Source organism: Lampris incognitus, chromosome 3, assembly GCF_029633865.1.
Source record: "Lampris incognitus isolate fLamInc1 chromosome 3, fLamInc1.hap2, whole genome shotgun sequence".
NCBI lineage: Eukaryota > Metazoa > Chordata > Actinopteri > Lampriformes > Lampridae > Lampris > Lampris incognitus.
The window spans coordinates 73,865,169-73,878,948 of record NC_079213.1 but is presented as its reverse complement, the minus strand read 5'-3'; the positions used below and the strand labels follow the sequence as shown (position 1 = coordinate 73,878,948).

At 46.2% G+C, this 13,780-nt stretch overlaps 1 protein-coding gene across 1 annotated transcript; it reads right to left on the bottom strand.

Moving 5' to 3' along the window:
• Window positions 1-1,669: 1,669 nt before the first annotated feature.
• Window positions 1,670-8,037, bottom strand: znf648 (zinc finger protein 648). The gene is made up of 4 exons (XM_056276802.1): window positions 7,914-8,037; window positions 7,496-7,687; window positions 7,220-7,345; window positions 1,670-3,072 (listed from the first exon to the last, which is right to left on the bottom strand). The coding sequence occupies exons 1-4, from the start codon at window positions 8,035-8,037 to the stop codon at window positions 1,670-1,672; spliced, it is 1,845 nt and encodes a 614-aa protein (XP_056132777.1).
• Between the last annotated feature and the right edge of the window lie 5,743 nt (window positions 8,038-13,780).

The following is a 13,780-nucleotide window of genomic DNA, read 5'->3' as shown; positions in this document are numbered from 1 at the left end:
TGTCCATGGCTGATGCTAAGATCCTGATCCATGCTTTTGTTTCATCCAGATTAGATCACTGCAATGTCCTGTTTCCCGGCCTGCTACTTGCTATCACTAAAAACCTTCAGCTGGTTCAAATGCTGCTGCTACAATGTTAATGGACACATTTGACCATATCAGGCCAATTCTAGCCTCCCTTCACTGGCTCCCCCATTCATTCTAGATCTGACTTAAAAGTGCTGCTGTTAACCTATAACATACTTAATGGGCTTACCCCCTCATATCTGTCAGATCTCATAGTGTTATGTACCTTCTGGTGCCCTCCGTTCTCAACATGCAGGCCTCCTCTCTGTCCCCAGCGTTAAACAGAGGTCTGCAGGCTGCAGAGCCTTTCTTTGGAGGAGTCCCCCAGTCACCATCAGAGAATCTGACTGTAGACTCTTGACTATCTAAACTGAAAACCCATCTGTTCTCATTACCTTTCAACTAGGTGTCTTATCTCTTTGGTAATTTGACTTCCTTCTGAGCTTTGTCATAACTATCCTCTTTTGAGGAGGGTCTCAGTCTCAATTTATTTATAATTGTAGGTCTTATCAGTAATCTCTTGGTTTTGTCCTACTGACAAGAATGTTCCCTAAACTTTCTGAATGCATCGCACTGTCCTAACCTGCTTGTATCTTTGAGCACATGTATGCCCATGTTGTGCACCTGTCCCCCTCGCTCTTTTTTTCTCTCTTTCATTCTCTCTATCTCTGGCTCCCTCTTTCTCACTTTCCAGGACAAATTTTTCTTCCTTTATGGACTGTCTCTGATGACCATGGTTCACCTCTCTCTCTCTCTGTCTTGACTGCCCTGATGACTTCGGAGCCTGTTTCTGATGTGTCCTGTTTTCCCTTGGACACAATCCCACCCTCCTGGAGATTTATGCTATCGTTTGCACTATTCTTATTTAAAATTACTTTTAGACTATGACAACTTCTACATCACCGTCATCACTTCTCTCATCTTTTTTCTCCCTTTGTGTGAATGCTGTGTCGAAGTCTGCCTCGCCTCTTGTGTGCATGTGAAGTCTATTCTCTCTGCAGGGCCCCACTGGGCAGAGCTGGTTTGTGCTGCGGGGTCCCGCCGGCTCTTGACTACATCTGTGGGGTTCCTGACATTGTCTTGGATGGTCACATATTCACTAAATTTGCCTTGCACTCTCTTTACAATTTTGTTACCTGGCACATTTGAATTTGCTTAATTTTATTCATTAACTGTATGTATTCTACATTGCCTTGCTCTGTGTAATCTATGATGTCACATTATAATTTGTTATTTTTGTGTATTTTGTGCATCTGACACCTATCGCATGTCTGTCCGTCCTGGAAGAGGGGTCCCTCCTGTTGCTCTTCCGGAGGTTTCTCCCATACTGTTTTCCTGATAAGGTTTTTCTTATGGAGTTTTTAGGGTCCAAGGATAGAGGGTGTTGTATGTCGTATACTGTTGAATATTGTACTGACTGTAAAGTTCTTCGGGACTACCTTGTGAATTTGGGCGATACAAATAAACCTGACTTGAATTGACTTGACTTTTCATTTGAGTTAATCTGGTAACTGAATTTGCTCTGTAAAATGAATTGAACGAATGTTGTCATTGCATTGCAGAGATGTTTTATTAGGAGATGTATACCTGTCTTCAAATGGTTTCAGACAGTCTTGTCCTTGTGGCTCAGCATATGCTGCGTGAGCTTTGAGGCACACTGGAATGATTTGTCACAGTCTTTACAGATAAATATCCTCCCTGCACAGGTTTGCTCTTGGTGATGTTTCAGCGTGGCTAAGTGGCTGAAACTCATGCTGCAACCTGGGCAACTGAAGGGTCTCTCTCCACTGTGAACATACTGGTGACGTACTAGGCGTGAAGCCATGGCAAAGGCCACTCCGCATTCTTTGCACTTGTGAGGCCGGACTCCGCTGTGAATGGCCTCATGCTCAAACAGATTGGAGGATTTTGTGAAACATTTGGAGCACACTGGACAAATGTATGGACGCACACCTCTGTGGATTTTCTGGTGCTCTGCCATACGGCTTGCCAAGGCAAATGCCTTCCCACAGTCAGGGCAGCAGAAAGGCTTCTCGCCCAAGTGCTTGCGCTCGTGACGCTTTAGTGAGAGAGGCTTGTTGAAGGTTTTACCGCAGTGTGTGCACGGGTAAGGCTTGTCATTGGTGTGCATGTTCCGCTCATGCTTTCGGAGGTCAGAAGAACGCACGAAGTCCTTGCCACAAGTATCACAGACATAGGGCTTTTCACCAGTGTGGGTGCGGATATGTTTGCGGTAATCTGAGGACCAGATATAGGTCTTGACGCAGAAGGGACAGTGATATGGTCTTTCACCAGTGTGTAGGCGTTTGTGCTGCTGTAGTGTGCCTTGGTGAGAGTATGCTTTGCCACATATATCACATATGTGTGGCTTCAAGCCAGTATGGGTCTCTAAATGGCTCTGCAGGTTGCAAAACTTCTTAAAAGCCCAGTCGCAGTGAGTGCACTTGTAGGGGCGATGCTCTGTGTCGCCCGCAACACTACGCTTTTTCATAGCTGCAAAGAGTCGAGGGGTCTTGCTATCCTCACATGCATCAAACAGTATGACATCCATATGGGGAAGATTCTTTTTACTTGTCTCTGTACTCTTGCTCACATCTCCATCTTGAGGAAAGTCATGAGAGTCCACATTTAGCTCTTTCAGCTTTTCAGATACTTTAACTGAATCATCCCTTTGCAGTTCAGGGCTCTTTAAGAATTTGGTGCACTTGCTCTCCTTCTGCTGCACGGTGTCTAAGTGCACATCATCAGTTCCATGGAATTTCATGTTGGCTTTGATATAGTCCATGCATTCCGATGGTTCTGGGTGGGAGTTATCTTGGCCATGAGACACTCCACTTCCTTCTGCTGATGTAAGCTCTGCAAACTTGTTTGCAAGAGTCCAGTTTGGTGTTTGGGGATTTAGATAGATCATCCCAGTGTCACTACCACCTAAGAGTGAAGTGTTATCACTACTACTAGATGAAGAGTCATCCAGTATTCTGTTAGTGTTACTGACTACCAGGCTGTCTGGGAGAATTCGAGAGACACGATGCTTTTCCTGATATTTCCTTATACTTCTCTTTGAAATATACTTTTTGTCAACCAACCTGTTAGAAGTCCACAGGGATATTTCCTCAGCCATGTTCAAAGTTCCTTTGGTGAATGAAATCAGTTGTACAGGTTTCGAGCTTCAAGATGATTTCCTAACACTATATTTCTTCTTAACATGGCCTAAAAAAAACCAAACAAACCAACAAAAAAAATCATGAATTGTAAATTAATGTGTAGTCCCAGGAAAAAAGTGATGTAAATCAACCTTATAACCCAGAACTACCCACAAGAAATGACGGGGACTAGATTTAAACATCAACATATAAAGTGAAAACACAGACAATACAATTTTAACACACCACTAATATATGCCTACCTTTTATAACAGGATGGGCTATGGTGATTTGAATCCTTTTCAGTTTGACAAAAGATTGTACATTGACCAAAGCTATCGCTACACTAAAGGTCTGCAAGTCACACATTTTCACATCCTTCATTTGTCAGTAAAAGAAAGTTTCAGTTCTTACTCTGTGTAATCTTCAGGCAAACTTTCAAATAAATAATATAAATTAACCTACACTTTATTATGACTATAATAATAATAAACCTTATAACTTACAACTTCCATAAAAGAAATGCAGCTCAAAGTGCTCTTCCTCACAAAGACGCAGACAAATTAAAACAGTATGCAAAAAACTACAGTTTCCTCCTTGCATTCCCTGCAAATCCACTTAACGTTACTAACCTCTGCCTTCCTCAGGGTGTTCCTTAATGCCGTCCTCCTGGGGAATCATTCAAGAGACGTGCCCAGCCGGCAGGGGGCGGAGTTGGGGCGGGGTTTGGCCGTCTTCGGGACAGCATCTTTACCCTACTAGTCAGCAATATCATTGGCACCATTAGGGTCTGTCTCAGCTTACCCACTTACTTTTTTTTTTTACTGTTCACGTGGGCAGAGGCCTATATGATAAGCAGCTGCACCGGTGATTGCACGCTCAGCGCACTCCCAATATATTAAAAAACCCCAGCACACCTGCTAGAAATTCATGTTTGCATTCTTGTTTATCTGCGAAATTAAGCCACAAATCAGAATATTAGGAGGTATAAACTTTTTTTGCATGTCTTCTATACGAGTATTGAGACAGGTTAAAAGGACAGAACCTGAGTTTTGCATGCTGTATGCAATTAACTGCAGATCAAATACACTTTACATTACTCCCAGCCGTTTTCAAATCACACAACCGTGTTTCAGATGGTTTGAATGTGTTTTTTTTTCCCGCAGGTTTCCGTTCACTTCAGTCGCCGACGGCGTGAAAATGAACTTGCACAGATTTGGGATTTAGCTTGAGTTGGACTGTATTCCATCACAGTCAAGGTTTGGTCGCCTTCATCTTATTTATTTTTTGTAAACAACTTTGTCGTCGCGGTCTATAATGAAATTGTAAGCGCGGACTGGTTGGAGAAAAGAATACTTGGGGAAAAAAAGATTGTTTAACAAACGAAACTGAAACGTCCATACCCATACCATGAGTTGGTGGTGGTGACGTGTTAAAACGGATGATCGGTGGGTTTATTACCCTGGTGTTTGAAATAAAAGAAACGGGGAAATCTGGTCCTTTTGCCAAACAAATAAAAGTATAAAGATACGGTCCTTCGTAATGACAAGAGAGAGGGGAGGGGGGGGGGTCCTCTACCCGGCATAGACAACTGCAGTCAAGCCAGCCGTCACTCGCGTCTTCGTGGTCACACCGGCCGCCGCTTAATTTGGCGTATCAGTAAAACGGGCCAGAGCGAGCTGACATGCAATACGGCGTTAGCGACTTTCTCCTGCCATGTTTCGCCCTTTCCAAAGACAGCGGATGCAGCATACAAGTCAATTTATCAAATTGCGTCGGAATTGGCAAAGCTCGCATGTTGTCACAACACACTACGTCCGGTTTTCAATATTGTAACGTGCATGGATAAGTAAACACGCTGGCCGCTGGCTGGCGGGTCTGACCCTTTAGTCTCGCGGTTAGCGATGTCTCCTGTGGTGCAGGCGATACGGGTTCGTTCCCGGCCGCGGCAGTTCCTGTGGTTGCGTTGTCCCCCGAATTCGCTACATTGGTCTCAGAAGTGGGATGGAGCGACCGTAAGGCCATCGGAAGCGTAGGCGCCCTGAGGCGTGAAGGAGCTGATATGCTTCCCGAAGGAGGGGGGTAGTGTAACGTGCATGGATAAGTAGACACGCTGGCCGCTGGCTGGCGGGTCTGACCCTTTAGTCGAGCGGTTAGCGATGTCTCCTGCGGTGCGGGCGATACGGGTTCGCTTCCCGGCCGCGGCAGTTCCTGTGGTTGCGTTGTCCCCCGAATTCGCTACAATATAAATGGTTAAAGTATCTACAGAGAGGTGACAATTCACGTCCATAGGACCAGTCTGCGATGCTGGAAATCGGCACGCCCCGGCCCCCGCCTTTGCCTGCCACCCGGCCTGCACTGCACCCTACCCCAATGCCCATCCCCGCGGGTGGTGAGTCCACGGGGTGGTTGCTCCATGTTGCTTTTTCGGGCCGGGCCACCGGACGCTCGCCGGCGAGCTCCCTTCCCAGGCATGGCTCCAGGAGGGGACTCCGGTTTCCCTTTTCGGGGACTGTGCTGTAGCTCTGCTGCGGTGTGCTACACACAGATGCTTGGGTCTGGGAGCTGCTCTTTATCAAGAGCAAGACGGAAAGCTCCGAGTAATAGCCTACGCCAGCAGAGGTCTGTCGAAGAGTGAGAGAAATTACCCAACTCACAAACTAGCATATTTAGCTTTAAAATTCGCAATCTGCGGAAAACTCAGCGATTACCTCTATGGCACAGATTTCACATGTTATGTCTTCGGTACGGAGGACGAACACTCGGACGGGTAAGTCTACTTCATTGGTCTTTATTTAACATTGTCTTACTTTGCAGACCTCCATGTGTACACGGCTGCAACTCTATCAATGGAACAGCACTCTTCCTCGAGGCTCCGCATGACCTCGATGGCTGTTGGGGTTGTAACGAGTCTTCAGCAACTTGACCAGTTCCTTATATGTTTTACTGCTTGGCTTAGCAGGACTGAGTAGACTTTTCATTGGGCTGTATGTCTGGGCGCCTACAATACTTAACATAATAGCCGTCTGTCTATCTACTTCTTCGATGTGATTGGCCGCGGAAAAACTGCCCCATTATCTCGCAGTAATCCTCCCAGCTTTGAGTTTTCGGATCAAACGATGCCAGCGTGCCAACTGTTGGCATTTTGACGTTGCTACGTTTCTATTCCCCCTCTTACTGAAAAGTTCCTACCGTACTGGAATCTGGGACGTAGCAGGCTAGCGTGAGCAGGATAGCCTGTTAGCCGGTAGCAGGTTAAGCTACTCCTTTAGCGGGTCTCTGCATTCGTCTACAACCACCGTATTTTCTTTGCCCTCCGGATTGATCCTCGTCGCCAATAAATGTTACGTCTTCGGTACGGATGAACACCCGGACAGGTAAGTCTACTTCACTGGTCTTTATTTAACATTGTGTAAACTACTAAAAGAACGACTCACTGGCCAATCGGCCAGGGGCTCGGGCCCTTTGGTCGGGCGGTTAGCGATGTCGCCTCGTGGTACAGTACAAGCATATTCTCGGTTACGTTGGTGGCAGCGCAGCGGTGGGATCCGGAAGCATGCAGATCCCCATAAGTCTCTCCGGAGCGCGGGAATAAAGAAGCGCTTCCGGGAAAGGGGGACTACTGTAAACTACTAAAAAGAAAAAGACTCATAAGCCTGTCGACCCCTTTGGTCGAGCGGTTAGCGATGTCGCCTCGTGGTGCAGTACAACCCTGGTTCGAAATATACTTGGTTACAATTGTCTTATCTTGCAGATCTCCATGTGTTACACAACATGTGCTACGACTCTCTATCAACGGAACAGCACTCTTCCTCGAGGCAAGTATATCCATCCATTATCCAAGCCACTTATTCCAAACGGGGTTGCAGAGATGCTGGAGCTTATCCCAGCAGTCATTGGGCGGCAGGCGGCGAGCGCCCCCTCACTGATGGGCTCCAACACTGGTAAGTGCCTTACTTGTCAAAGCTAGGATACTACATCACAGTTCTGACGGATAATAATCCACTCACCTATGTCCTCACCTCCGCCAAACTGGATGCCGCCGGACATCGTTGGTTGGCTGGCTGCCTTGTCAACTTTCAGATTTAACATCAAGTACCGAGCAGGACACACTAACACAGAACCAGATGGCCAATCTAGACACCCGCAGGATGCCCCTCACGAGAACGATGTGAGTTTATCGATGAGGGCTCTAAAGGCAGACTCACATTCAGCTGTCAAATCTGCACCGACAGGTGCTCGAGGATTCACACAATTCGGGGGCCGGTCTCTTTTTTAGGTTTTACCCCTCTTTTTGGGTGGATAACACCCGATAATAAGAGAGTTTAGAGGCTTGGCGATCTTAGAATAGCCCTCTACAAAACGCCTATAATACCCTGCGAAACCCAGGAAACGCTTCAGCTCTTCTCTGTTCACAGGACGAGGCCAATCTTTGAGAGCGGAGATCTTGTCTGGGTCGGTGTGGACTCCTTGGGCATCTACCACGTGACCGAGGTATTTTACAGATGGCTTCAAACACTTCTCGGGTGACAATTTTAAGACATATGAGACGATGTAACCCTGTCATCACTCTTGACTCGTGCTCTTCAAGTGTCGCAGAAAAGACCATAAAATGATCCAAGAATACAAGCACCTCGCTTAAATGCAGATCTCCAACACATCTTTCCATTAGGCGGTGAAATGTGCTGGGCGCGTTGGTCACACCCTGCGGCATACGGTTGAACTCATTAAAGCCCAAAGGATATGTGAACGCGGTCTTAGTTTTATCCTCTTCTAGGCCATTTCCACCTGGTAATACATAGACTTGAATTCCATCACCGAGAACCATTTCGCCCCACGTAGGGAACCCCAATGTAGCGAATTCAGGGGGCAGCCGGAAATCCCCCGCAGCCGGGACGTGAACCTGGGGCGACTGTGCTAACCAGTCGACTAAAGGGTCTGACCCATTAGCCAAGGGCCAGCGAGTCTCCTTATCCGTGGTCATTACATTCAGACAGGGAGGTCTAATTTCCCTGATGTTGTAAATCGGCACGACTGAGCAATCGGGGGTGAACCTTAAATGTTAGTTGGTCATCAATCATGACACCATGGTTTCGGGCAGACTTTGTCAGCATGAGGTGGGTTGATCCAAGCTGGATACTGATCTGTTGTTGTATGGATAGACTGGCTGGGATGACAAAGAGCTCAGTCTTAGATAGGTTAAGCTGAAGGTGGCGTTCTTTCATCCATGCAGAGATAGCAAGGCATGACAATATCCGTGCCGAGACTGTGAGGTAATTTGGTGGGCATGATGGGAAGAGCTGGGTATCGTCAGGATAGCAACGGTATGAGAAACCATGGGAGCGGATGATTGCACCAAGTGAGGTGGTGGATATCGAGAAGAGAAGGGGACCAAGCACTGACCCTTGAGACTACTTGCATAAATAACATGAATCACTTTCACTGTGTAGTTTTTGAGTCATTTAATGTCAGTTCCTTCCAGAGAACAAAAACAAGCCTTTTTGCCTAACTTTGAGGTGGGATAAAAACCATTTCTTCCATAAGTAGTTCAAGACAGGTACACTGTGGAATTACATAGAATTATACTGTACAAATACTATGAGCTCTTTATATTGTTTTACCAATTCCAGCAGTATGAGTCATACTTATGGAGGAAATTGTCTTTATCCCACATCAAAGTTAGTCGAAAAGGCTTATTTTTGTTCTCTTGAAGGCACTTGAACATGTAATTACTCAAAAACTACACAGTAAAAGTAGTTCATAGTATTTGTGCAAGTAGTCTAAGAAGTATTGACTCCAAAAATATTAGAATCATTGACCACTTATGGAAGAAAATGGTTTTATCCCACAAAAATTTAGGCAAAAGGGGTTATTTTTGTCCTCTGGAAGGGATTTTAACATTAGATTACTCAAAAACTACACAGTAAAAGTAGTTCATAACATGTGTGCACATTTCTTCAGCGTAACTGTCAGAGGAGGCGCTAGTGCAGCGACCAGGACACATACCCACCTGCAGACACGGCCAATTGTGTCTGTGGGGACGCCCGACCAAGCCGGAGGTAACACGGGGATTCAAACCGGCGATCCCTCTGTTGGTAGACAACGGAATATACCGCTACGCCACTCGGACGCCCAAAAATTGTGTTTTAATAGAACCACCAAGACGGTCGTTATAACCGTTTTGGATTTTCAAAGTTTAATAATTTTGTGGGAAAAAAACGATACAGACCCGCCGCCCCCTCAATTCTCCTAAAATTGCATATATTTGCATTTAAAATGAGTTTTAGATCAATTGCACACAAAAAGTATGATAAGATTTACCTAAAACGACCATGAGCGGACAAAATGACCGTCTTGTGGGAGTGCAGGAATGAGGAGACGGAGAGATCGAGTCGAGTCAATTCCGTTCCAATTCCATACTCGCCACACAAAACGACACGAATACAGCACAATCTCTCGTGGCAACCAGCTAACCGCTAGGCTCCTGCGAACATGGCTCCACCTCGGAAACTCTAAGCAGTGCTTACGTCAGCACTCTGAACGTCTGCCTTAAAGGAGCAGCAGCCCCTGGTGAAGCTACCTTCAATTGTGCGTCGCCACAGTCTTGTAATTTGCGCGTGATCGGGCGCGTCATGTCACTATTTATGACGTGTTTTGGACGCATCATTTCCTTCGCGAAGTTCACTGCTCTGTCCTAGGAAGAAAAACAAAACAAAACCAGCGTTCTCCAGTGCACAGAAATAGTCTAAATTTGATTTTTGATTATTGTCGACATGTCTGGTTACAGACGCCGTTACAGACGCACCATGACTACCACCGACTCGTTGCAGTATTTACAGGCGTTGGACAGCGTCCATTTTAAGTTGTTTGAAAAATAATATTAAAAGTTGTCAAAATGTTAATTTTGGCGTTAGTTTCTTAACAGACATACTAACACATTTAATGCATTAATATCTCAATTAGGTATTTTGTCTTGACAGAATATAGAGTTTAAAAACCGTGGCAGTCAAAATGACCACCCACATTCATTCTAGTAGTTTTTAAGTTCTAAGACTTTCAATATTTTCTTTTTTTACATTTCACGCTTTATAGGCCTTCTTATGTTTGTTAGATTAGCAATATCTGTTTTCAGTTTTGTTTTTCAAGTAATATTTTGACTTTTTCAATTTTGCTGTTCAAGTTCGACCATGTCTCTCTGACGTTTAAATACAGTACTGTCGCGAATTCGGGGGGCAGCCCGGGTACCGCCACAGCCGGGGCGTGAACCTGTGTCTCCCGCACCACGGGCGACTACGTTAATCAGTCGACTAAAGGGTCCAGCCCGACTGTGACGGTACCCTGGCTGCCCCCCGAATTCACTACATTGGTGTCAGAAGTTGGATGGAGGGACTGTGAGGCCATCGGAAGCGCGTGCACCCGGAGGCGTGAGGGAGCTGATATGTTGAATCGCGGGGACGCGCTTCCCGAAGGAGGGGGGTAGTGTATTGACCACGAATGACTAGACTCACTAGCCCTTGGCTAACGGGTCGGACCTTTTAGTCAACTGGTTAACGTGGTCACTGGTGGTGTGGGAGACCCGGGTTCTCTTTAACAGAGAGAAAAAATAGGAAGAAACCTCAGGAGGGCAACAGAGGAGGGATCTCTCTCCTAAGACGGACAACGTACAATGGATGTTGTGTTTACACAATTTACACAATACAACATTGAAAGAGGATAACAGAACTATAATGGAATTATAAAATGGATTGTATGAAGAATATGATGCGCAGGATGCCAAGCAGTGTTCAGATGCCACCGGAACAGCCCAGGACCCAAGCCAAAAAAAAAACAACCATGATAACAAAAATTATATGGATTTATAAGATATATAAAAAGAAAATGTGATGAGGGGAATGCCAAGCAGCATCCAGGTGGCGACCACCATCACCACGGAGACCTGGGAGGAGGACCGACTGCACGTGCACACAAGGGAGTATCACATGATACCATTCACAAACAGAAAAAGAGAAAGGAGAAGACATCGTTCAGAGAGAGAGAAAAGACATGTGAGAGAAGAGAACAGTTTGCAATAGTCATTAGTCATGTTGCGGATGTGGAGTCAACTACTTGACACACTAGATTTAAACCTATTAGGCTCTCTAATCATCTGCAACCTGCTGAATGATAAGTCCCGAGTGTCAAACTAAACGTAAACAGCTATCTAGTCTATTGCTAGACAAAAGAGCGGCGCCGTCCTCAGTAGGGTGAATGCCGTCCGCTTTCAGCAGGTAAGGGTGGTCCCAGAAAGAAGGCCAGTTATCAGCAAAGCCGCAACCCTGTTCATTACAGTAACGAGCCAGCCAGTGGTTCATTGAGGTGAGTCTACTGTACATCTCATCATTACCCCTCACAGGTAAGGGGCCAGAGACAATTAATCGATGCCGACACATCTTTCTGGCAAACTCAAGCGTTCTGACTAGGCTGGCTTTTGTGATCTCTTGATTGCTTCATCCTAGCTTTATTGGTGCCGACATGAATAACAATGTTGCTGAAAGTAGTGCTGCTGTCTGCCTGGGTTCCCTGACTCTCCCTCCGTGATGCCAGTACCCTAAGATTATCCTCTATGTCGGAGGCTCTGGCCCCGGGTAAACTGAACCAAAGGCTGGCGAAGCTTATGTAATATTGCAGGTAATGGAGTCTCCGATCACTAGCGTGCGTTGCTTTACTCTGTCGACAGGAGCAAGAGAAGCACGCTGGCCGGTAGGACTACCAGCAGGGCAGGTGAGTGGCGAAAACCGGTTTGCAGTCAGGAGAGGTGACTGCAGACCAGGCACAAGACCGGTAGCTTGCTCTTACGAGTCTTCCCACGCCGGTAAACAGACAAATCCCGCCGCATCTGCCGACGAAGCTGAGCTAGTTCTAACAATAGCAGGTCTGCTGTCAGGCCCGGGGCTAAGGCTATCTGGAGAGCCCGTCACATCTAACGTAATCCTAGCCGAAAAAAAATATTCTAACTCATGGACACGTCTTTCTAATAGAGACAACCTATCTGTAACTACGGAGCAGTCACCACAAACCATCGTTTTAACGAGGCTGCTTTGACTGCGAATGTAATAGAGCTAACTGCTAAACTAAGCTAAGCTCAGAGCTAGTAACAAAATAGAAGTTCTCGAGCTCACGAAGCCGCCTCTCAAGAAGGCGGAAGCTGAAAACAGCTGGCAGTGACGTCCACGGAGCAACACCGTTGTGTTGTTTGTTTTGGGGCTGTACTCGGACGAAGTAGAAGACCGTTTACTAACTGACTGTAGGACCGTGACTCAGACTGGTGTCGCTAATTGTGACATCAGGGGGGACATCATTGTGTGTAGTCAGTTCTGGCCGGTGTGAAAGTAAAAGAGCCCTCCCGGGGTCATGCGGTGTATGGGACACAGGAGCTGATATTAAAATGTGATCTGCCCCTCGACTCATTCTTCCACGCCGGCTCGCACAGTATTGCTGTAACACCTGTGATCTGTCCCATACTTTTGAGACTATTCGAAAGCCACTTCGAACAGCTGTTTCATGCGATTACCGTAAAGGTTTGATTAATTGCGCACTCGAAACATGGCGAGCTGATTATGACCACGCAAAGGCGAATGACGGCTGACTTGACCGCAGACAAGAGATTGGGCATGTTGACGGCGTCTTGTTTCACCGACAGATGGCGGGCGAGAGCACGAAACAGACCAGAAGGAACAGTCTAATCAGCTCTTTTTTTTGGGGGGGGGGGGTGATAGCAGTCATAGGCAACCGGTGGAAAAGGCGATTTCCTATGCGTTTGATTCATCGAATGGAGTGCCATTTGGTTACAAACACCCTGTGGCGAACCGTCAGGGCCTTCTAGGCCTTCGGTGAAGGCCCAAGATTCCACAGAAAAAGGAGAACACTTTCATAAATATAATACAATCTTCCAATCAATTTGTTAATATCGCATTACATTTCGATTTTGACTACACATACGAATTCGGGAGGCTCTGCTTGCTGTCGCTCGGCCAAAAAAAATCATCCAATTGTAGAGCCGAAGTAACCATAACTTAACCCTGCGTTAACCTGCCAGGGCAACCATGACTTAACCCTTAGTTCCTGGGTTGAATTCTGTCCCCAATACGTGTCCACCACACAATCAGCTTTTCCCCTCTGTTGTAACTGTGTGAGAAGACTACTCCTGCCAGCGCCTTCGGCATCTCGAGTGAAGGTCTCCGCTATCTAAATGAGTCAGGCGTTAATACGGGATTGATAGATTACTCAACCAATCAGATTTTGATGTGTAGCGGATGGGCGTATTCTTTATACTTACACAGCGTCATAGGACCTCGCTGCATACAGGCACGTGACCAGTTGTTCAGCCAATCAGCAGCAGCGCCTAGGTTGCGGTAGTTGGTGGCGAATGTTAGCTAGCATTTGTGTTTTTGATTTAGTTAGCTAAGCTAGCTAGCCGTGAATGAGAATAATGTCTCAAGGAGAACTCGTGAATGATGTGGTGGCAGATTTATTAGTCACACCATTTTCAAGACGATCGTTTGGGGGAAAAGCAAAGGATTGTGGAGATAGGC